This window comes from Magnusiomyces paraingens (assembly GCF_902498895.1).
Source record: "Magnusiomyces paraingens strain CBS 517.90 genome assembly, contig: contig4, whole genome shotgun sequence".
Taxonomy (NCBI): domain Eukaryota; kingdom Fungi; phylum Ascomycota; class Dipodascomycetes; order Dipodascales; family Dipodascaceae; genus Magnusiomyces; species Magnusiomyces paraingens.
In genome coordinates, this window is record NW_022474070.1 from 57551 (window position 1) to 81541 (window position 23991).

The 23991-nt window shown below is 38.8% G+C and overlaps 9 protein-coding genes across 9 annotated transcripts; 4 read left to right on the plus strand and 5 right to left on the minus strand.

Moving 5' to 3' along the window:
* Window positions 1-49: 49 nt before the first annotated feature.
* On the plus strand, window positions 50-1854 carry SAPINGB_P004807 (uncharacterized protein; the record flags this gene model as incomplete). Its single annotated transcript, XM_031999522.1, has 5 exons — window positions 50-101; window positions 165-614; window positions 886-958; window positions 1016-1121; window positions 1180-1854. The coding sequence occupies 5 exons, from the start codon at window positions 50-52 to the stop codon at window positions 1852-1854; spliced, it is 1356 nt and encodes a 451-aa protein (XP_031855413.1).
* A 269-nt stretch (window positions 1855-2123) lies between these two features.
* Window positions 2124-3334, minus strand: SAPINGB_P004808 (uncharacterized protein; the record flags this gene model as incomplete). Its single annotated transcript, XM_031999523.1, has 2 exons — window positions 2124-2889; window positions 2940-3334. 2 exons carry the CDS (start codon window positions 3332-3334, stop codon window positions 2124-2126), a joined length of 1161 nt encoding a protein of 386 aa, XP_031855414.1.
* Window positions 3335-4837: 1503 nt separating this feature from the next.
* Window positions 4838-5440, plus strand: SAPINGB_P004809 (uncharacterized protein; the record flags this gene model as incomplete). Its single annotated transcript, XM_031999524.1, has 2 exons — window positions 4838-4912; window positions 4988-5440. 2 exons carry the CDS (start codon window positions 4838-4840, stop codon window positions 5438-5440), a joined length of 528 nt encoding a protein of 175 aa, XP_031855415.1.
* Window positions 5441-5667: 227 nt separating this feature from the next.
* Window positions 5668-7395, minus strand: SAPINGB_P004810 (uncharacterized protein; the record flags this gene model as incomplete). The annotated part of the gene is made up of 2 exons (XM_031999525.1): window positions 5668-6989; window positions 7161-7395. The coding sequence occupies 2 exons, from the start codon at window positions 7393-7395 to the stop codon at window positions 5668-5670; spliced, it is 1557 nt and encodes a 518-aa protein (XP_031855416.1).
* Window positions 7396-8101: 706 nt separating this feature from the next.
* On the minus strand, window positions 8102-9707 carry SAPINGB_P004811 (uncharacterized protein; the record flags this gene model as incomplete). The annotated part of the gene is made up of 2 exons (XM_031999526.1): window positions 8102-9562; window positions 9654-9707. 2 exons carry the CDS (start codon window positions 9705-9707, stop codon window positions 8102-8104), a joined length of 1515 nt encoding a protein of 504 aa, XP_031855417.1.
* Window positions 9708-11780: 2073 nt separating this feature from the next.
* SAPINGB_P004812 (uncharacterized protein) lies at window positions 11781-16308 on the minus strand (the record flags this gene model as incomplete). Its single annotated transcript, XM_031999527.1, has 3 exons — window positions 11781-13378; window positions 13572-15890; window positions 15966-16308. The coding sequence occupies 3 exons, from the start codon at window positions 16306-16308 to the stop codon at window positions 11781-11783; spliced, it is 4260 nt and encodes a 1419-aa protein (XP_031855418.1).
* A 275-nt stretch (window positions 16309-16583) lies between these two features.
* On the minus strand, window positions 16584-17606 carry SAPINGB_P004813 (uncharacterized protein; the record flags this gene model as incomplete). The annotated part of the gene is made up of 1 exon (XM_031999528.1): window positions 16584-17606. One exon carries the CDS (start codon window positions 17604-17606, stop codon window positions 16584-16586), a length of 1023 nt encoding a protein of 340 aa, XP_031855419.1.
* Window positions 17607-17964: 358 nt separating this feature from the next.
* SAPINGB_P004814 (uncharacterized protein) lies at window positions 17965-21057 on the plus strand (the record flags this gene model as incomplete). Its single annotated transcript, XM_031999529.1, has 1 exon — window positions 17965-21057. The coding sequence occupies one exon, from the start codon at window positions 17965-17967 to the stop codon at window positions 21055-21057; it is 3093 nt and encodes a 1030-aa protein (XP_031855420.1).
* Window positions 21058-23561: 2504 nt separating this feature from the next.
* Window positions 23562-23882, plus strand: SAPINGB_P004815 (uncharacterized protein; the record flags this gene model as incomplete). The annotated part of the gene is made up of 1 exon (XM_031999530.1): window positions 23562-23882. One exon carries the CDS (start codon window positions 23562-23564, stop codon window positions 23880-23882), a length of 321 nt encoding a protein of 106 aa, XP_031855421.1.
* Window positions 23883-23991: the final 109 nt, after the last annotated feature.

The window sequence follows — 23991 nt, forward strand, 5'->3', positions numbered from 1 at the left end:
TTGGACATTATCTATTTTTTCATTAATAATTTCTTATTAAACATATACAATGGGAGCTGGGTCATCGAGTATTTTAGATGATATTGTTGAAGGAACAAACTGTTAGTAATGATGAGTTACAAATAAGAAATCATTTATATATCATACTAATGCTAGGTTTTTAGTCGATCGAGAAGAGGCTGATCGTCTTCGAAAACGATTCATGAAACTCGATAAAGATAATTCCGGAACCATAGATCGAGAAGAGTTTTTAAGCATCCCAGCAATAGCGACAAACCCATTAGCGTCAAGGTTGATTGAGATTTTTGATGAAGATGGGGGTGGCGATGTTGACTTTCAGGAATTCATCAGTGGTTTAAGTGCGTTTTCCAGCAAAGGTCAGAAAGAAGAAAAGCTAAGGTTTGCGTTTAAAGTTTATGATATTGATAGAGATGGATATATCTCAAATGGCGAGCTGTTCATTGTACTGAAAATGATGGCGGGGAATAACTTGAAGGATGCAGAGCTTCAGCAAATTGTTGACAAAACCATTATGGAAGCGGACAGGGATGGTGATGGGAAGATATCATTTGAGGAATTTAAACAGATGGTTTCGAATACCGATATTTCTCAAAGTATGACTTTAGACTTCTAAGTAAATCAATTTAAATAAAAACTAGGGTACGGATAATGATAGAAGCTGAAAAATGGCAATCAAAGATCATGGAATCGTTTATAAGCTTATCTAATACATGGGTTAGGCCTAATTTTCAGCACGAAAAAAAATTTTATTACAGGTATTAAATTTTTTTTTCTTCCATTCCACTTTGATTCAAAGTACTCGAATCATTATTACAAAAATGGGTCCTATAAGAACAAATAGGCAGTTACTGTCGCGAGGCACAGATGTCTATGCCAAAAAGAAGTCAGCCAAAAATGCTGGAGTTGAAAAGATAGATTATGATTCTGAGGCTCGAAAGTACGTCTTGTAAAAGGGGGGGAAAAGATGATTAGACTTGCTAATGGTTGTTTTTAGGGAGTTTCTCACAGGATTTCACAAGAGAAAGGTCCAACGAAAAGAAAAGGCTCAAGAAGTTGCAGCAAAGCGGGCCCGTCAAGCACGGATAGAAGAGCGTAAAAAGGTATGTATAATTAATAAATTGAAGGGTAGTGTTCAAAGAAATTAACACGATTTGATAGCTACGAGATGAACGAAAGGCAAAATTGGCGGAAGACTTGAAGAATTACAGACTTGCATACCATAACTCAGGACTTCCAATTTTGGGAAACACCAAAAAAGACGAAGATGAAGATGAGGAAGATAATCAAGACAAGACAGAACATGGAGACGACTCTGATTACAGTGATTGGGAAGGTATTGGAGAAAAGAGTGAAGAAAAGTCTGTTTCGGGAATTCTCAAAAAGCGGCAGATTTATGAAGGTGATGACAGTGATGATGAATCTGCAACCGTCGTTATTGAGGAAATGACGGAGGATAATACAATTAGCACTAAACCTGGAGATAACTATGTTTACCCTGAAATGTCGAAACAAGTGCTTCAAGCCAGCATTCAAAAAGCTAAGGCAGCTGCTCTTCAAGCATCTATTTACGGATTCCCAGAACCTAGCATATATCGCGACGAGGACGATCCTCTCGGTTTAAATGATGAAGATAGTGATGACGATCAAACGAGCAAAAAGAAGGCGACAATCGATGTGAATAAGGAATTTAAGAATAAGAGACAACCTCGGGAAGACAAGAGAAAGAAAAACAAAAACACGCGGTACTTGACTAAAAGCGAGCGCCTGCAAAACGCTCGGCGGGAAAAGAATAGAAACAAGGAAAAGCGCCAACGTGCAAAAAATAGAAAATAAGTGTATAATATCTATAAAAACAAGAAGAAAAAAAAGAATAGGAATAATAAGAATAAGAATAAGAATAAGAATAAGAATAAGAATAAGAATAAGAATAAGAATAAGAATAAGAATAAGAATAAGAATAAGAATAAGAATAAGAATAAGAATAAGAATAAGAATAAGAATAAGAATAAGAATAAGAATAAGAATAAGAATAAGAATAAGAATAAGAATAAGAATAAGAATAAGAATAAGAATAAGAATAAGAATAAGAAAAAAATCAAATTTTATCGTCTTTCAGTTAAAGGTAGTTGAATGTTGTGATCTTTGATGATTGTACCGGAGGAAGCCCATTCCTTTTCAGTGCGGAAGAAAACCCAAAAGGCGCGGCGTGAAATTTCAAGAGTCTCGAGAATAAAAAGGCCGGTTTCAAGATCTGGGAAGTCGTTCCAGGAGTAAGTAAGTTTCAAAATCCAAACTGCACGAAGAGTAAAGTCGATGAGAACTACAGCGTAGTAAACGAGACGGAACTTAACGACGCGGACAGAGCGCAGGCCACCATAGTGGTATGAAGGGAAAGAGTCAAAAAGTTCTAGTCCCCAATCATTTGTGACGTCCCAGTAAAAGGAATAAGTAGAATTGATGAGGGATGCGAGGGTCCATAGTTTGAAGAAGAAATTTTGGTCAAAGAAAGCGTCTTGGTCTGGGGAATCTTTTGATTTTTTAAGCAGTAAGGCGGCAATTAGGATGGGGAATGCGGAAGCATACTTGATGCAGTTGAGAATGTGAATGGTAGCACCTGAGCGGAGATAATCAATTGAGCACTGGCTGAAGCGGATCAGAGAGGGTATGGCCATGGTGATTGGGGCAACAAAGTCACCACCGTAGGTCCGGTTTGGGTTTGTGAGACTTGATTTTCCCGAGAAAAAGATGCAAAGGGTGTAGACCAAATCAAGGAGAACCTTATTGTAGGAGGTAAGGACATCTGCAATGAGGATATCGGCAAAACGACAATCAATGTCTAAGCCGCCAAAAATGATGCGCTTAAAGATTCTGATTAAATAAAGGTTAGAAAATGTTTTATTTATTTCTTTTTATCTTACCCCAAGAGTCGCTGGCGGCCATTGTAGTGGAAAGTTTTCCCTGGATACACAAAGGCAAAGAGAAAGCCAAAGAGAGTAAGAACCGGGACCAAGTCGAGGAGCTTGATTGAGGCAGAGGGTCCATTGATATCGAGGTCTTTTGTGTTAACTCCAATGACAAAAATTCCCCAGCTAATGATCACGTAGAGGGTTAGGACAAAGGCAAAATGGTAGATAGCTTGGTAGAAGGGTCTTCGAGAATCATTGTAGTGAGTATATTTGATCAAAGACTGGACATCGATGCGAGCATCAGTTAAGAGGTGGACGTTGAGACCCCAAGCATAAATTCCTATAAGGATAGTGGCGCATATCCGGTATGGCAGAGGAAAGTATAAATCAAACAAAGAGACGACCATTTTACAACTTTGTTGACGTGGAGGGAAACAAGTGAGAAGAAGGGATACACATAAGAGAAGATGAGATGGAGGTTTTTTCACATAGGCGGAAAGAGAAGTTATTTGGTGTGGTGGTCTTTATTAGAATTTTATTTATAATTACATAAGCATTTTTATACAGAATTTAAATATAAAAAAAAGCACATTCCTTAAAAGTGCTTCAGTTTTTAAACGTCATTAAAGTTGTTAATCATGGTTTGATTCATGGTTAGCATAGATTGGAAAACATCATCAGCAAAGGAACAGTAGGGGAAAAAAAATTTTAAATAGAAATTTATTAATTACAAAAAAAACAGTATACTATAATAAAGTTAGCAAAAAAATAAGACTAAAATAAAAGCTTTTAAAAAGGTTCTCCCAAATATTCAAATGTCAGTAAGGGTTGTTGGTCGAATCCGTCATGGAATATCGGATTGGGGCGACACATTTTGCTCATCATAGATTGAAAGAGAATAGTAAAGATATTGATGCAATAGTAAAAAAAAAAAAAGAATTAAACTACTAACCTTCTACAAGTAAAACAAAAGTCGATATTGTGATGTCGATACTCTACAGGACTGAATTGGAGTTGAAAAGAGTCGTTGATGCAAACAACAAAGAAAGAAAAAGAAGAGAAGAAAAAAAGATGGAGAAAAATTTTATATCTTTATATTTTTGGTTAGTTGGTTGGTTAGAAAAGGAGCGGTTAGGGCTCGTATTGGTATAGGGCTATTATTTAGTCACGTGTGTAAATTTTACAGTTAGCACTTAGGACTTAAAACTTAAGTATATAACTTTAGGCATAACTGGTCTAACCACTACTATAAGTATCGGGATCTCCGGCGGGATAAAAAGTGAGTTGCTCATTTAGCGTTTCTTCTTTTTCTAAAAAAAACACCTCTGTGTTTCCAAAACCTCCTCAAGTTCCGTCAGTTCGTGCGGCTTAAACACCTCTCAAGGCCAATCTTCGTATCTAAAAACCTCTGTTTTTAAAAGATTTTTAGTGGTATTCCACGTTTTTGTTGTCTTCATAAAAAAAAAGGTAGCTTCTCTATTAGTTTTTTTTTTTTTTTCCTTTTCCTTTTCTTTCTCTTCTTCCTCTTCTTCCTCTTCTTTTTCTTTTCTTCTTTTCTTATTAAGTCTTCTTTTTTTAGAGATCTTCAGACATCAAGCTTGTAAAAGAAATCATGCCTATTTCAACTCATCCTCAACAATAATCCTAATTCTCTCTCTTTTTTTTTTAATTTCAACAATTATAAAAGAACATAATATACATTGAATAAACAATAGAAATAAACTTTTATATGGCATATATATACATTTTCAACAATGATGATGATTATGGACAGATTAAACTTAATTTTACAACACACAAGGCCCCTCAACAACGCCGTGCTCTGGTTCCTGGGCAAAAAATACACCCGCACTAAGCCAGTCTCAGACGTAGTCAAGTCCTTTTTTATTCTTTTATCTTCATTCACCACCATGATTGCAATTCAAGCTGTCATGAAGTACGGCGCGCCGTTTCGTCACCGCAACACACCCCCCATTCCTCCTTGGGTAAGTCCCCTCATGATAAGTCCTTCTTCATAGATTGTTGTCTCTGTCATAATTTTATTAACGCACGAAAACAAGGCCGCCACAGTGATTCTTACAAACAACTACCTCGAATCGCCCTTCGGTCAACCATTTGCCATTTTCTTTGGCACCTTGTGTTCAGCCGTAATTGGCGTGGGGCTCACCAAACTATTTCTGCTGGCAGGAGCCTCCGGCGAGTCTCATTTGTGGATCTGTGGTGCCCTCTCTGTCGCAATTGCATCTATCTTTATGAGCCATACCCATACATTACACCCGGCTGCTGCATCAACAGCGCTTATCTGCTCGATTAATGCTGAGATTCGCCACTTGGGTTGGTTTTATTTGGCTGACCAGGTTATCTGCGGTGTCATTGTCATTTCTATTGCCTGCTTGTTTGGAAACATGTATGCTAGATATCCTTTGTACTGGTTCTTGCCTCCAAAGCTCAGTGCACCTAAACCGGCTGATAACAAAAATTCACTGCATCAAACAAAGACTAGGAAATCATAAAGACATTTCTGCGTCTTCAGGTGCAACTCTTTATTTTTTTATTTTTTTTGAGTTGAAAAAAATTATTTTAGACACTGATAGATTTATTTTAGATTGTTAAAAAAAAAAAAAGAAGAAGAAACCGTTATTAATACACATTGAAAAAAAAGATAGATTTAGATAAGCATCATAAGATCTAATAAGATCTCACACAAACACACACATATATTGCAAAACAAGTAAAGGCATCATGGCAATGCCTGCTTAAGATCCTCTGTTTGGTCCAATGGCCCCTGCTTGTTTAATATTTCCTGCTGGCAGCTTTCACAGTCTTCTTTCGTACTTTCTTCTTCTTCAGTATCATCCCTCAAGTCAGCATTATCATCGCCATGCATGTGCTTTTCGTACGCAGGCATTTCAAAGTTATCGCGGAACTTCTGGCCAGGGAGAATGGGCATGATTTCTTCCACAAGCTTGATTTGTTCGGCAGGTGTCTTTCCATCAAAGTCCTTGTATATACGGTAGCCGACAGGGCTATGAACAGGCTTGAACAACTTTGGATGAAACTCAACACCCTCTTCAGCGCGTACACGGGCCTCCACGCGCTGTTTGTCTTCAATCTTGGACTTTTCAGTTGTAGCTGTTTCGTGGTCGCGTTTGCCAAGAGCTATTATGACCTTATGCCACAACCGACGCGACTCCAGGTGGCCCTGTTCGTCCAGTGGGCGCACTGAAGTAGGCTGAGGATTAGCAGTAAAAGTGTCAAAAAGAACAGACTTTTCCTTGGTCTTGACGTTACGAATCTCCATAATTTCGTTCCACTTTCCTGTAATTTCGTAGAGCACCTTGCCGGTGGAAATTTGCTTGATTTCACCCTGGATAGCATTGTAGGTTCCGGAAATGAACCCCTTCGTTTTGAACTCAATATCGGCGACCAAGTCAAGAGCAGGGCACCGAATTATGGAGTGGTCGCCGAGCTCGTACTTGAGCTTACCAATGAGGATACCGCGTGCGTACATATTGGGCTGGGTAATTTCGTAAAGTTCGGGATTCTTTGTCTTAGAATCAATAATATCCATAAACTGAAGGAAACCAACGCCTTCCATTATGGATGCAGCAGAGTTGCCGAGAAACTTTGAATGAGGGACGAGAGTACCGTCAATGCGAATATTGTTTTCTGGGGAAATGTAAAAGTAGGAGGTTTTTGGAGGGTGGTGGGAGGTTTGTTCGGCAATATAGTAAGCCCGTGTGCCGTTAGAGAGGTCCCACCAAGAGCTAAAGTATTCACCAAGAACCGGGTTTAGGGGCTTTTTGACAGCCTTGGGGGTGATGTGCCATCCTGAAAGGGACCATTTGACGACCTTGATGAAGCGGGCTTCAGGGTCCTTTGTAGTGTGGGCTTCGAGTAGGATATCAGGGTGTTGGAACTGGTTGGTGATACGTTCAAGCATAGACTTGCGCTCGAGAATGAAGGTAGGTAGGGTGATACGAGAGAGATCAGAACCGAAGCGGAGCTGGGAAATGATGCCCATGAGAATGTTTTGGCCTTGGTCATCAACTTCATCAATGTCTTTATATCAAAAAGTTAGTAAGCAAAGAGAAAGAAAAAAAAAAAAAAAAGGAGGCAAAGAATGTAGGTGGGGGAGTGGAAAGGACGAAGAGATAGGAGCGGAAGGACGTGTGATAAAGAATATGAAATTATTGTTGAGGTAGTGGTAATAATGTGTATATATATACAAACCTTCTGGGTCTACATATGAGAAGTCTTTAGGTGAAGTGGAAGTTCCGGAGCTTGTGGCGGGAGCCGCAGACGAGGAATGGTGATGATGAATATGCTGATGTCCCCCAGCGTTTGCAGAAGCGGATCCGGAGGATCCGGGAGCAGCAGATGCCGACGAGTCTTCAGGAGCGCCAGTGCCGGTTCCGGTGACGGTACTTATGATTGAGTGAGAAGCGGAACGGATGCCTTTAAACATTGGTATAATGTGTGGCGATAACAGACTGAGTTGGCAAAACTAAAAAAAATAAATAAAAAATAAAAACAAGCAATGTAGCTAAAGAAGGTTGTTTACTGAGGACAAGAATGAAATATAGATAGAAGAGCCTGATAAGACAAGATCTTTATGAGAAAAAAAGAAAGTCCAGATGTGGCGAGTAAATATTAAGAGGGGGATATGTGGAATGAATTGGGAATTGAAAGAGAAGATTGTAAATGTGCAAATTTGGTGGAAATGAAAGTGGTGGTGGTGGTGGTGGTGAAGGTAAATAGGAAGGTTTGAAGTTTAGATTTTATATAATTTTTTTTTTTTTTTTTTTGGGTTGTACAGGGAAAAAAAAAAAAAATTAATTGTGTGGTAAAGAACAGACAAACCTAAACTTTACAGAGAATCAAAAGTATCAACGTGTGTAACTGGGTGGGTTATCTTGCCAATATATTATAATACTGTAGTATATATATATATTTTAGGCAGGAAAAAAAAAAAAAAGCACGCAAAACATTCTTCAAAACACTCAAGTCTTCATATACAGACTTTAAATGTCAAATACAATTGTTTAGTCTAAAAAAAAAGAAAAAAGAAAAACATCAAGATATTAATGATAATAATAATTTACACATACACTTTTTTCTCCTATATAATTCTTTTTTTTTCTTACTTTTTTAAATCAAATTCAAAAAGCCTTTTAGTGCTCCAAAATAGACAAGCTACCGGTAATGACGACATTCTCAAGTTCCGAGCCATTGGGAATATCAATCTTCTTGCCCTCCTCACAGACAATAATAACAGTACCCTTAAGAGTGACATTCTTGCCCAGAGTGACATTACCAGTAATGGTCAAGTGGTCAAGCTCAACAATCTTGGGAATGTATGGAATACGCTTTTGAAAGTCACTAACCTTCTTGTAGTGGCCACCAAGCTTGATAAGTGGGGCACCACCAAAGCGCAGAGGACTGAGCTCAAGCTGGCCACGATTCATAGAGTAAAGATCTGACTTGACAAGCAATAAGTCTGAAGAGGTCTTGACAGGCAAGAATCTGCGGCGAGGGACATTGACACCATGGGCATTGTTAAAGTGGCGAATGGCAGCACCGACAGCAGTTTCGAGCTGGAGAACCTCAATATCAGAGCCGGGCTTAAGGGAAATAGACTTGTTATTGGGAATGATTTCCATGCTGAGCTCATTGTCTTCAACGACGCGCTTAATGGCCTTGAGGTTGATCCAAAGATTGTTAGTGTTGAAGTATTTAAACTTCTTGATGGACTTAAACTCCTCAACGCGCTCCTTGGGGACCTGGGCAATTTCAAGCAGACGGACCGAACCGTCATAGTCGATAATGGTACCACCCTTAACGTCGGCCTTGGTCTTGTCTGTAAGTTCCATAATGTACTCACTTTCCGTGTTAATCATGTGTTCCAAAATGTTAAGGTCCACAACAGCACCAAGATTGTCGACATTAGAGACAAACAGAATCTCCTTGCCCTCGGCAATGAGCTCGTCGAGAACACCCGAGTTTGTAATTGACTCAAACAAGTCACCGTGGCCAGGGGGGTACCAGCAGTCAATGCGGTCATTGTAGTTTTTAGGAACTGGGAGCAGCGAGTCCTTATAGACACGGGGGAAGCGCGACTGGTTAAAAGTCTTAATCGTGACATTGTGGGATTGGTACTTTTGAATAATGGTTTGAGTATCGTCATCCGTATTGAAAGAGTTCATGAGGATGAAGGGAACGTTAACGTCGTATTGGCGATTAAGGTGCTCAATTTGGCGAACAGAAAGGTCCAAAAAGGATTTACCATCGCGGACCTCAATGATGGACTTGGGACCAACGCAGCCCATGGAAGTACCGAGACCACCATTAAGCTTAAGGACGGCGAGTTTGGAGAGGTTTGAAGTGTTTGCTTCATTTCCTTGGATATCGGCATAAGACACCACCTGTTTGGGATTAGGGGGGTTGATGCGTTCCCATTCAAGGGTAGTTCCCTTTGCCTTGTCGGTGAGGTATCTACGAAAGAGGGCAAAGAAGTTATCCATTTCATTTTCAAACTTGCGCTTTTCGGCCTCATCAGGAACGGTATCAGCGAGACGGTTGAGAGCATTGCGCATGTGGCTGGCAGCCACTGTAGTGGCATTATTGTCGAAAGCCTAAAAGAAATAGCAAGAGTTAGAAGAGAAAAAAAAGGGGGGAGGAAAGGCAGTTTAAAAAAAGGAATGATAAGAACAAAAAGAAACATACAAAGGCGCTTTGACTTTTGAGATGCTTTTTGGGAGCGGCAGTAGCAGCGGCCATTGTGATATGGGTAAAAGATTATAATAGAATTAATTGATGATATTAAAAGAAGATGAAGAAAGAAAGGAAAAAAAGAAAAAAAAAAGTAAAAGAGAAAGAGAAAGGAAGAAAAAAAAATGTAAAAAGATTAAAATAGAAAACAAAAAAAATAGGGAAGAATGGAAGGTTTATATATACATAGCAAAAAAAAAATTATATTATTAACTGATGAGATTTCTAACAAGGCAAAGGTGGTGGTGAACAACACCAAAACATGTTGTGGCACTCTGGGCTTTTTTTTTTATTTTTATTTTTATTTTTTAATTTAATTTATTTTATTTTATTTTTATTTTATTTTATTTTTATTTTGATAAAATCGTAGACAAATGAGAGACCACCCAAATGACAGGCCACTATCACAGCAGCACCAGCACCAGCACCAGCACCAGCACCAGCAGAGCTTAAAATCAACAATGGACTGTAATGATATTTCAAGTAAACAATTAGATTGATGGAATAATTGTTTCTAATCATCTTCAATTGCCCATTGAGAAATTTCCTATTTTTGGTTTCTATATATAGAAGATTTTTTCGGAAAGGAATGTCTGTAGGCTTTGTAAAATTGAATTGTTGAAAGAAAAAAAAAAAAAAAAAAAAAAAAGCTGGGCCCCCTATACATGACAAAAATATCAACATGAAAATTATTATCACAAACATTAATATACAACCTATTGAAAAGTTTGAAATATATTGAAATTGAAATTGAAATCATATGCAATGCAATGAATCTTTCAAATACAATAACAATAATGAAAATCCAAAAATCAATCCTTAATTGTATCTCAACCAAACCAAACCCCCCTCCCTCACCCATCATCAGTCACAGTTAGTGCCAAACAATGGCCACTATCAACCAACATCCGACCGAAAATCAACCACCACAACTCATTCTGTTCAAATTCCAACTTGCACCCAATCTGCTGTCCCGACCGGCCCACCACGACCCATCACGTCCAACCAAATAGCACGCCCTTTATTTTATTTTATTTTATTTTATTTTTGTTGGTTCTCCCACGCCATTCCCTTTTTAACATTCCCGTGTTCTTCCTATACTAAAAATTATATATATATATATATATATATATATATATCACTGAGACCTGTAGTAATAGTAGTAGCACCAGATCACAATATCAATCATATCGAAAGAAAGAAAACAAAAAAAAAGCCATTCTTACCATAATCTTAATAACATTTCTTCTCGTCCGCCTTTTCCCGTTCCAATTCTCGTCCCTTTCCTCATGAGTATCTGCCGCCGCCACCTGTCCCCCCCCTTTAAAAAAAATACCTTCAAGGACTCAACTTTAAGTTTTTCCACTCCTCTCTCCTCCACTTGTACAGTCACGTGGAAATCAACACCATAATCATCATCATCATCACCACTACCCTCTTTTCTCACCCTTTAACCAATTCTTATTGATAGGCCCCTATTTTATTTATTTTTTTTAAAAATAAATTAGAAAATAATATTAAAATAAAAAAAATAGTTTCAAAAGCCGCTTTTTTGTTTTTGCTTCCAAATCTGGGTGATGCTTTTGCGATTATGCAGGGGTCCCGGATTAGCCTTTTGACAACAAACAAACAAGGAATGTCTCTCTCATTCATTTTTTGTTGGGCTGCCCCTCCCCCGGCTGACTGGCTGACTGGCTGACGGGCGGCCTTTTTTTTTTTTTTTTGTGGCCAACACACCATCAATCACTGTCAAGAAATACACAATCTCCTTCTTAATAAGGTATCATGGGGCTCATTTTTTAATCCCCTATTAACTTCCAATGCGGCAATCCTTCCGCTACGTACAAAAAGAACTCCACCAGCCCTTCTCATGTCAACATCACCAAATAATGGATAATATGGGCCTTACACAAGGTCAGGTATTCAAGACAAGATATAATAATATAATATATATAAAACAATCAAAGTATCAAAATATCAATAAAAAAAAACTTAAACTTCCTTTTAATAATTCTAATTCATAATACTTCTCCATGTTTCATTCATCAATTCATTTGTTCAATCATCAATATATATAATTTTTCACAAGAAATTAAAATCATCCTTACTCCGCTTATTAGCAACAACATGCGGAACTTGCAGCTCTCCTCCAGTTTCATCATCTCCAGTCACCCGCCGAATAAGCACTGGACCTTCAACAGTACCAGACGTACTCGAAGGCACATGCTGCAAAACCTCTGTAGATGTCAGAATCCGAAGAGTAGGCACATTACTATTGTTCCTTTGAGGTCCTGCAGGTCTCTGTAATGAAAGACTTCCTGTTCCTCCAGCTCCATCCAGAATCACAGTCTCATCTGCTCGATCATATTCATCATCTTCATCCCTAGGTATCCCCACTGTAGCCGTAGATCTCGGGAAAATAAAATCTCCTGCTTCAATGTACCCATCATGAGTCGTCCGTACTCCTGCTTCATACCTTTCACTAGGTCCTTCATACTTATCTTCATCATCTCGTAATAATAACGTCGTTGATTCAGGAGGAGCCACTCCATCGTCATAATAATCATCTCCCTGTGTCAATGACGAAACACCAGACTCTGGCCGACCCTCAATTCCTCTTCCATCCCCACTTCTCGTAAGAACCGCACCATACGTGCTACTCTTCCCCTCCTCCTCTTCATCCTCTTCTGTCCTACTAGTCTCAACAGAATCCCGAAATGGTGACTCTTTATCGTCATCATCTCTAAGATCCTGTGTCGTACTAGCAGCAGTAGACCCCTCAGTCATACTCTCAGCATTGGTCCCTGTCATTTCAGATGCCAAAACGGAAACCCCAGATTCCTGTTGCTCTTGAGCTGTTTTGTCCCGCTTTCTCTTCTTCGAAGTCTTCTTTCGCTTAGACTTGCTCTTCTTCGCTTTCACAGGCTCAATTGCATCCACATCGTCATCAATAGGCTTGACCTTCTGACTGCTACTACTAGTGGTCGTAGTACCTGTAGTAGCTGTCTTCGAGCCACCAATTCCATCACTGTCATCCTTATCAGACTCTTCATACGATAATGAGTCTCCGCTAAGAGAAGATGACGACCGATACGACTTGATTGGCCCACGACGCAACACCTCAAATCCTCGCGGTTTCAAAGGATCATCATCTTCAACCTTCTTCCCCATCCCCTCACGAATCTTCTCTCCAATATTATTCTTGACTCGTGAAAGCCACCCAGTAACCCCATTAATTGACTTGCTCGGACTCTTTTTCGTCCCCTCTTCTCCACCATTCCCACTTTTCCCTGAACCTCCTTCATCATTTCCACTCTCTAAAAGTCCAACAAGTGAATTCAAGTGACTCCGATTCCGCCGACCACTCGGCAAAATCCCACTCCCACTCATCCCACTCTTGTTTGAGCTCCCCACAGGAACACTATTATCTCCAAACCCATCATCATTAGTTTGAACAAATGATAACCGTCCAGGGGTCGACAACGTGCTCTGTTCAAACTCACTCGTCCCAAAGCTACCCCGGTTCCCGGCCCGTCGCCGCGCACTTCGCGGTGATTCAAGCCCCCCAATTAGCTCTCCAGCCGCTCCGCCATACGGCTCATAGTTTTGCAGAAGATCCTGCTCCCGCAAGTTTCTATGCTGATACACCATATCCTCATCATCCCCTTCATCTGGTGTGCCTTGGATATAGGTATTATTATGTTGCTCATTATTAGTTGTATTAGTAGAATTAAAATTAGTTGTAGTCTTGCCGTTGTTGTGCTGGTCATTATAGTCGTTATTGTTATTGTTATTTATTATTATTATTATTATTATTATTATTATTATTATTATTATTATTATTATTATTATTATTATTATTATTATTATTACCATCATCATCATCATTCTCTGCGCCCTTTCGAGACAGTTTCTTATGTCGCCGTCGCCTTTTATTATACTCTCGCCGTTGTCTGTAATAAATGTCGGCTTCACGCACTGCATAATCAACACCGGGGGGAGGAGGTGACACCACCCCCATCCGAATCTGGTCTGCATCGGTGCTTGTGGCTGCTTTCCGAGACCCTCTAGCCTCGGCTTCTTCATCGTACTCATCATCATAATCATACTCGTACTCATTAACACCACGATTTTGACTCGTGCTTTGACGCGGAGAGTTCTCCTCGTCACGAACATATGGATTCGATGACCAATCATGTGAACTTCCACGTCGTCGAGGGCGACGATAATATACCGTATCATTATGAAACTTGTTTTGTCCATTAGCACCACCAAATGATGATGATCTAGTGAACCCCACAGGACTATTGCCTGGATTGTTGGTATTATTGTTGTGGCCACGAATTGACCCCCCAACTGACGAGATGTCCGATGTTGGCGATGAAAGCATTACATCTTCATACAGTGTGTCACCTCTGCTATTGGCAGCTGTCGGGTATACCGCAGTATATCCTCCCCTAGTTATGGCTGGACCATTATGGCCATTCTTGCTCAGGGTATGATGCAACTGCTGATCATCATCCAATCCATGACCCTGTCCGGCCCGTCTTCCACTGGAGTCTTCTTCATCCTCTTGATCGCCTGTATTATTTCCAGTTTCAAACTCTTGACTGTCGGAATGAGGAGGTGTCCCTTGCTTATTCTCATTCGTAGGTGAGGTTGACAGCTCTGTCATATCCACCTGAGGCCGTCTACGACGACGTGATAGCTGTTTAAGATTGTAAATCGCACCAGAGCGTGTTGATTCAATGCCTGCACCTGTATACCGAGAAATGACTTCAATAATAACCTGAATTGCCCGCATTAAAAATAATAGTAAGGCAAGTGCATGGAAAATCAAAATCACATATCCCAGCCATTGCCGGACAAATGCAGAAACGCCTGTTGACGAAATAAATGGCAACGACAGCATAATCAGTGTAAATCGAACACCGGTAATGATGCATGATATAAGATTCATACTAGTATGTCGGTCAAATGGTCGCACAATAATGATTGAAAAAAAATACGCAAGCTCAATCACAGCAAGAAGTGTAATTTGTGCAAGCCCTGATCTTTGAATCGCACCAATTGTCATTGCCCGCAAAAATGTGGTTACGAAATCAATGACAAAAAACATGGCCGAATCCTCGGTATAGGTATTGTACAGCGTGCCAAACTTAAGTAGGGTCGACACATTATCAAAAATAGTTGGCCGTTGTGCTCGTTTCCAAAGGTGGTAGCTGATAAATGCTGCAAACAACACCCACCCAACAAGCACCAGGGTCGCCAAAACCGTCAAATAGGCGGGGCTGGTGGCCTTGTCACCATCGTTGAGCCGAGTAATCACACATTGGAAAAAACAAAACACAAGGAGAGGAAGGTGGAAAACCTTGAAAAAGATGCGCAGCACCAGTCCAAATGCAAACGAGGGGGCTCGGGAGCGTAGGTCATATGTATCCGATCGATATTTGCGCCAAGCCCAAGTCGCAAGAATAGCAAGTTGTCCAATTGCAAGAACAGCTCCGGTGACTACAAGAAGCCAAACCATGAAGCTGGCCCAAACGTCTTTGGCATGGGCCAGCTGGACAACCTGGCTCATGCGATCAAGGCCAAAAGTGCCATTGGTAGCGTAGATACCATCGACAAATTTGCCCGAACCATTGTGTGAAACAAACGATTCGGAAAACAAGAGCACCACCCAAGAAAAGGTAGAGATAACAGGCTGAAGAAAGGAGGGATACTCTAAAGAGAGACATGTGATGAAGAATGCAAACTGAAAGTAATGTATAAAGTCAAAAAATCCCGGTGTTAAAAGCCGGACCACGTTGACCTCGCGGTGAAGGATGGAAGCCCATGAGTAGATGTTGGTGGTGCCTGTCCATGGGTTTAAATATGCAGTGATGACGAACGAAATGGCTATAAGAACAGCGATACCAATGATGCAAAATACAACCACGTACCATGCATATGATGCGATGATAGGGGTGACCTGAGTCTCAATGCAGCCGACAACATTGGCCTGGTCGACTGAGTTGATAATAACAAACCGGACATTAAAGGGAACGCCTTGGTAGACCTCTGAGACATTGAAGGTGTAGTTGAATGAAGAAGGACCAGGACCAAAGGGGCACTCCGCTGTGTTTTGGCAAAGCCGCGAGTATTGGTTTAGCAGCAGGTAATTTACAGCATTAAGTTGCGATCTCAAAGTGGCTGGAGCAGAGGTTAGTATTTAGACACATTGCTTGCTTTTTTTTTTTTTATTTACTTAGTTATTTTGTAACTTACCATACTTGTTTGTGTCTGGGTTAAGATCCTCAAGGGCGGTCGACATGTTTCCTTCAATATTGAAGTTTAAGGACCCTTTATTTAGATCGGGGATAGACTTGTATATGGCGTCGACAGTCGTGGGTATAAAATAGACACCGGATTCAACGGCTGATAAAGGGATGCAATTTGAAAAGGATATTCGAGCTGCTGTCGCTGGCCAGACCATCAACGTAACTATTGTGGCAAGCACCATTAGTTTTGAAGGCATTTTGATGCTCCTTTGGCTACTATAGCTGAGACTGTCAGTTTCGAAAGGGTGTTGTTGTTTGAAAAGCCCGCCTAAGGCAAGGCTGTTAAGCATGCTTTGTTAAAAGTATATGGCTTTAAAAGCTGAAGAAGAGTCTAGCAGTACAAATGATATACGACTCGATCTATTCCTCAGTCGGTCGTATGATTAAGGGAAAAGTTTAGTAAAAAAATTGGTGGTCAAAAGGTCAGTCAGTCGTTGTGCCGTGAGCCAGACTATGAACGCTGCTGGAAGTTTTTTTTTTTTTTTTGTGCAGCGGCATATTAAAAAAAAACAGCACTTTTCCCATTATTATGTAACTTTGTATGTAATCTCAACAGGTTTACGTTTTAAAACGTCAAGTCCGATAGATACTGTATAAACAAGTTGCTTTGCGCCGCAGTCTGGCCAGCGCCCACCGGATCCGCGCGAAATGAATCGTCACTCACTCCAACAGCAAGTTTCTGTCCTGTCCTACGATCCACATCTAGTGCCACTACTGCACCAGGCATATGATTTTCAAAAGCCTTCCGCTTATGTGTAGCATAGTCCCACGCCATTACTCGGCCATCAGATCCACCAGTGAAGAAAATCGTCGAGTCTGGGCGCATTGTCAACGCATTTATTGGCATAATCTTATCTTTGGATCCTTCCATCTGGATTCGGTGTGACTTGAATGTAAATTCTTCGTCTTGGTCTGATTCTCGATAGTACCCAAACGTGACTTTCCCGTCTAGCGACGACACTGCATACCCAGGGCCCACTCCTGGGAGACCATGCAAAATGCATCTCAGAGACCGAATCGGATAAACAAATGGCGTTTTTTTGTACAACATTGGTTCTCTCATTTGTCGCATGTCGTAAACCTGTACGCACATTCCACTCATGGCCACTGCCAAATAGTTCCCGCTGCTTTCATCAGCATCATTACTATCCATTGAAATTACTTTACCCGGCAATTTCACTACCGGTGATTTCTCCCATTGTGATGCCCGACTATCTATTTGTTGAATTGTTTTATCCAGTGACCCGGAAAGTACTGTTCGAGTACTCTTATGATAAACCAGTGACTTGACAGCCTGCTCGTGGGGCCGGCCCACTTGACACGCTCTACCATTCTGCACATCCACTCCATATACATTCTTCCCAAATCCTCCAACATAAGCCAGTCTGTTATCCTGTGTCGTATCCCAAACGGAATCTAGCAACACATTGTCCCATGGCATGGTACTATATAAAGCATGAGACGTCTTGTGACGAACATCATATATTCTTAAGGTACTATCCCATGATGTGGTGAGCAATACAGAGCCTTCAGGAGCTAATCGTACTGATGATATAATGTCTTGAGGAGGTGATGGTACAGGGATCATTGTGCTTGATGAAAAAAAGCCGAGATTAAAAATGAAAAAATCAGGGATAAATCAAAACAATGAAAAAGTAAATAGAACAAACCCTAGCCTTTTAAAATTTAAAACCAAATAAAATTTAGCTTGCATAACTTTCCTAGACTTTCTACTTAGGTTTTTTTTAAGTTTGCGCTGGAGTCGTTTGGTTTACGCAAACCATTTGGCTCGGAGCGTTATTTTTTTTTTGTCTTCTTTCCATATCCCCCCAAAGTAGCCAATTTCTTATTCCTTTTTTTTTTCTAATTGCTCGAATACCTTTATATATATATCTGTTCTCTTTTGCAAATTTTTTCAGGGTTTCTGATTATCTCAATCTGCATCTATGAATAACTTATCGGATTCCAAAAAGGAACATGCAGACCCTAATAATTCTTCCTCCAACTCCTCTATACGGTCTGGAGTAAACTGGGGATCTTTTATTGATACAGACGGAACCCCAACTACCGCAGTTTCCTCAAATTATGTCTCTGCTACAAGTTCCATTAGTCTTCTGAAACCAACTCTTACTTCATCTATCCATGAATCTTTTCAACAGCGCCGTCTCTCGTCTAACTCATCCATACCCACTTCATTCCCGCAAAACGATTTGAATGGATCATCATCATCTCCTCTTTTTTCATCCAGCACCCCGCAAATATCTTCCAAATCAAATTGGCTTTTAAACCCCCCTGCTACTACATTATCTCCTGAATTCCCCTCTGGAGTTCCAAGCACTGCTGGTATCAATTCAGAATTTCCCCATTCTTTCAGCTCCCTTACTCCACCTTTACTAAAAAATACTAATACCGTTGCTCCACCAACAATACAAGATCATGCCAAAATATCAGAACTAGCATCTAAAGGGCTTCCGAACAATCACTCATTAACACATACTCGTAGTAGATCAGATCCTGACACAATTGGAAAGCCCAGCAAGCTCAACAAAATTATGAATAGTCTTTACAAAAAAGAGGTCCATTCTTCACTTGCAGCCGGAGAAGCCAGTATTGTTGTGCCCCAACCTACCCATAACCCCTCTTCTGCTTATGAAAGTCTTTCATCTGTGGCACGGGCTGCCTCTTCTTCTCCAACAGGCAACAAACAAACCCCGGAAACAAAACCCGCGCCTCCAGAATCTAAAAAGGATCAACCATCTTCATCATCTATGACTGATAAGCTAATCGATAAGCTGGTGGCTGCAGCCCTCCCTACGTCTTCTCTTAATATGGCAGATGCTGAACGACGCGCAGTTTATATGAAATCCAACCCAGCTTTTAGCATCCCAGTAATGGGCAGAAATTTCAGCAATATGACGGCTAGAACAGGGGTTGTTTTTGAAGCTTATTACTCATTTCTTCGCATTGCTACTTGGGAGTGCCCTATGCATACCATTTCAATCTTGGGGATATATACCATTGTGGTTTTGAACCCTCGCTTGATTCCCACTTTACCATTCATTTTTATTCTCGCATACCTCATGGTCCCATCTTACGTTTACCGACATCCGCCTGACCCAACAATTATTGATCCTGATCCAACTATAGAAAGTAAGGTTTTAAGCGTTATTTCACCCGCGGATTATTCTTTATCAAATCCAACTTATAATTCGCCCTCTAGTTCATCTTCCAATTCTGCAAGAGCAAATTATATTACCCACAATTCTACTGCAACAGATGTCTTGATCCACCACAACCCAAGTCCGGTTATTGCACCAGGACCTCCTCTTGGAGAACCCATAATCCCCAAGCCTGTTCCCGAAATTTCACGCGAGTTTTTCATGAATATGGTGGATACCCAAAATGCAATGGTTTTATACATTGATGGCTTTGATTCTGTTTTAGCGTTTTTAAAACGATTTGCATTTTTTGATGGGGATGAAACAACATCCTGCTTGATTTACATTTTTTTAATGGCAGGGGCCTTATTTGCTTATATTTTCACACCATTAATTATTAAATATACCCCATGGAAAGTTGTTTTTCTCATCATTGGCTGGGGTGCTTCAATTAGAATGCATCCTGGGTATGACCATAACAAGGTCATTAAGCCAATTAAGAAGAAATTTAAAAAGACCAAAGAACAAGGCAAAAAGACATTTAAAAAGGTGGTTAGCAAAATCAAAAACCGACGCAGTGATAGTGGATCATCATTTTCTTTGGACAATATTTTTAGCGGACACAGTTCTAAGCATGACTTGCCTTTAGAAGATTCAGAAGAAAACTTGAACAATATTGAAATTAAGCATCCAGAAGACGTTGATGAATTAACAGAAGATATCATAGATTATAGCGATCTTGATGAAGATTCTGAATCAGAAATCGAAGAAGAACCACAGGAAAAGGTTCCTGAAGAACTCGGTAATGAGACGTCTAAATTGGTTCCTAAAATCGATGATGGGCCCAAAAGTGTTTTTGAGCAGACACTTTTATTTGGAAGACATTTTGTTGTTAAAGCTCAGGAAATTTTCTTATCATCTAATTTACGGTTTTTGTTTCTCAACCCTATTAGCAATGAATTTTGGACAGCTATACATACTACAGCTTATGCTGAGTTCAACTCAAAAGAACCTCATGAACAGAGAACTGTAGAGGTTTTCGAAATTCAATTTGCTCGAGGCCGAGCGCCCATTAGCGAAGTTAAAACTGGAAAAAAACTTGAGGCATCTAAGAAAAGAATCAGATACAGCAATTGGGAACCGTCATTGTATTCCACTCAGTCATGCCTTCCTCGTGTCAAAATTTCCACCGTGTACACATCTAATTCGCAACAAGTTCAGCTTCAGCAAATATTGGCTACACTTAGTTCATCTTCATCAAACGATTCTGATAAGGCTGAAGAGGCTGATGAGAATGAAGACAAGCTTGAAGCAGAAGCAGCAGCTGCCAGTGCAGCAGCAGCAGCTGCCAGTGATCCCTTTATTCTTCCAGGACTTGTACAACTGAATGAAGTTTTGGCCCCACCATTTTGGCAATTTATTCCTGGGACTCAGTGGAAGCTTGATATGAAGGCTGTGGAATGGGTTTCTGCTCGAGGTATCAAGTTTGAAAAACTAGAAGCCGATAGAACTTCGGAGGGAGAGGAAAGCGAAATTATATACTCGGAGGATGGGACAATTGCAGTTGACGATGATGAAAAATGGGTTTATGATCAGATACCTATTACTCTTGAAACCGATGGTCTTCCTAATAATAAGAATGCCAAAAAGGATTCCAAAAAGAAACCGTCAAAGAAGTCTGACTCAAGTGCAGATGGGAAGCCGACTGGAGGTTCTAATGAAGAAGAATCAAGCAAATATTTCTCTTGGCTGACAGAATCTTCTTCACAGGTGGCTTCAACACCAAAGGCTAGTAATGAGTGTAATGTTATATGGTTGCGCCGTAGACGTTGGATCCGCTCATGTACTCGCCACACAGTTGTCCGCGATGCTGCTAAATAGATGTAACTTTTATGAAATTTATGAGGAATTTTTTTTTTGACAATTTAATAACAGTATAAAAACAACCAATATGGGAGAAAGTCGGAAAAAAATTCCTGAAAATATTGCAGTTCTCTATTGAGAATAACTTGCGATTGAAAATCAGTAAGAGATAACCCCCCCTTTTTTTATTTTTTTATTTTTTTTATTTATTTATTTATTTCCCCTCATTGGTTTACTTATAATTGACTTGATATTAATTCCTTTTTGAAACTGGCTTGGAAAAAAAAAGAAGAATTCAAATTTTTTACATCACAATGATCAATATATGAGAAATGCAGATTACAATGAAAGTTCTGGTGAAAACAAACTTGAATTAGAACAAGTTTCATTTATATGTTGTGAATGAACATGTTGAAAGACAATTGGTAAGCTTTGTGCACAACAAACCACACAGATTAGAGATTACCGAGTTTTTGTAAAGTCTCTGTTTTTGTAAAGTCTCTGTTTTTGTAAAGTCTCTGTTTCTGTCTTTATCTCTGTTTTTTTTTTTTTTTTCATCAGCAAGCATGCTGCTACACATTTTAGTTTACAAGAAGTTCTTTTATTTCTCATTCTCTATCTAAGTATTTAGCTATATAATACGGAAGATTTAATTTAACTTAACAGTGAACTTTGCAGTCAACAATTGAATTGGTAGGTTATTTGATAAATTCCAAATATTATTTGATCTAGAAAAAATCTGGTATTTAACTAAAGAGAGAATGAAATCATATACAGAGACTAGGAAAGAAAGTGGACAATTCCAGAATCAATACCTGAAATAAAAGTGTAAGAAGGGTACTTGTTTGAATCGGCTTTGAATATCATCCGCATGTTTTTTGGAACCGGCACGATAGTATATTTAATTTTGTTTAAATTGCAATAAAGAAAAAAAATACCCTTCCCATAATATTTCATAAATTTATATAAAAAAACTTTGAATTTCACCAATCTAATGAACATATTTGAATTTGATAAACGGACCATTCCATTGAACAACTTATTTTCAAAATAAAAAGCTAACTCCAGAAAAACTGTTATTTAATTTTCCAGAAGAATGAGTCTAGACACATGTATAAAATGTATAATTTATTATAAGATTCACAATTAAAAGAAATCAAATTCCAGATTTAGTCATTTTAGCAAATCTGAAAATTTTCAAATTCAAATTGAATCTTGGATTAACATGTTAATTTTTCACAGAATTTTTTTATGAAAAAAAAAAAAAATTAAAAAAATTAAAAAAATTAAAAAAATTAAAAAAATTAAAAAAATTAAAAAAATTAAAAAAATTAAAACTATGACAACAAATAAGAACTGAAATGCAATTCAGTTCAATATATTGTAAATGTTGCTTGATAAGTATAATTTTTCATAAACCAAGAAAATATTTTCAATAACTTAGTTATGTCACAAGCAAAAAAAAAAAGAGATAAAAATAAAACAGTATAGTTACAACTTTTAATAGTGTAACATCTTACTAACAAATTACTCAATGCACCATTTTTTTTTTCGTTTGTTTTCACGATGGTTGGATCTAAGCAATATCGTTAATAAATTTGGCTGATTTTCTAAAATAAGACGAATTTGGTGAACTTGTTTTTTTTTTTTTTTGAAATTTTGCATTGCATTTTGAGCCTGGAATGCAATTAATAAATGATACATAGCAGTTATCATTTGTTAAACTGACAAGCATTGGCTGAAGTACAAAGACATTTATTTAAAGTCGTTCAAGGCAGTTTTTTTTTTCACGATTGCGTGTCAACAGTAGAGTCAATTTATTGTTTATTTATTTATTTATTTATTTATTTGTTTCTTTCTTTCTTTCTTTTCGATAAGAATGGTGCGTTGTACTGGTTGTAACTTCATAAACCAGTGCATTTCTTTGTCACGATATATTTTAGCTACTTCAAAAGTCGGCGATCGGTTGTTGATGTAAATGGTATGTGGATTTTCCACTTTGTTTGATGATAAAAAGGATATATATTTAACAAAGCTGGTTGATAACACAAAAAGTTAGCTTATCAGTAAGAACTTTTTTTTTTTTTACGAGACACCTTCTTCTTCAGTTTTTAGGCCGGTAATCTTTGGAAAACAAAAACAAAAACAAAAAAAACTTCTCACGATATGAAATTGAGACTTTGTAGAATAGGAAAACACCCGATCGGTCATTTCTTGTAGCTGGTTAGTGTCTAGCAGTATTAAAAGGTGTTTTAACTTCAATAGTACCCAATTCGCTTACAAGTACTTTCTAAATATATATAAAAAAAATAGTTGAAGTATTTTTGTCTGTCTATCTACAAATATTATTTTTTATATTTTTATTATTTTTTATTATTTTTTATTATTTTTTATTATTTTTTATTATTTTTTTTTCTCCCTTCCCCTTTACTGACGAATCCTATCTCTCCATCTGCCCACACCTCCAAATCCCTTTTCTTTTATACGTGCAATCATAACAACAACAACAATAACAAAAAAAAATGACATTTCAAAAGCTTTCCTCACAAAAGGAAGTTGACGACTTCACAGCGTCGGGGAACGCCATAGTGTATTACTTCCGCCGCTCGTCACAGGTACCAATAACCCAGTTTATTGTTCCGTTTAAGGAAGAACTCCCCCCAGAGTTCCCATCAATCAAGTTTGCATCTTTTGACCAGGTGTTTGACAGCGAGTTTTGTGCTAGCAAAACAGGACCAAACATTGGTGCGGCGTATTTTTTCAAAGATGGAACGCAAATTGCACGGCAGAACGGTGTGATTTCTAAAGACAGTTTTCATGAGTTAATTCAAAAGTATTTTTAAAGTCATTTCGGGGTGTTTTTTTTTGTTTTTCTGGTTTAAATTTTGGTGTTTTTTTTTAATACAAATAAAATGGTTATGAAAAGAATAAAGAAAAGATAAAAAAAAAAGT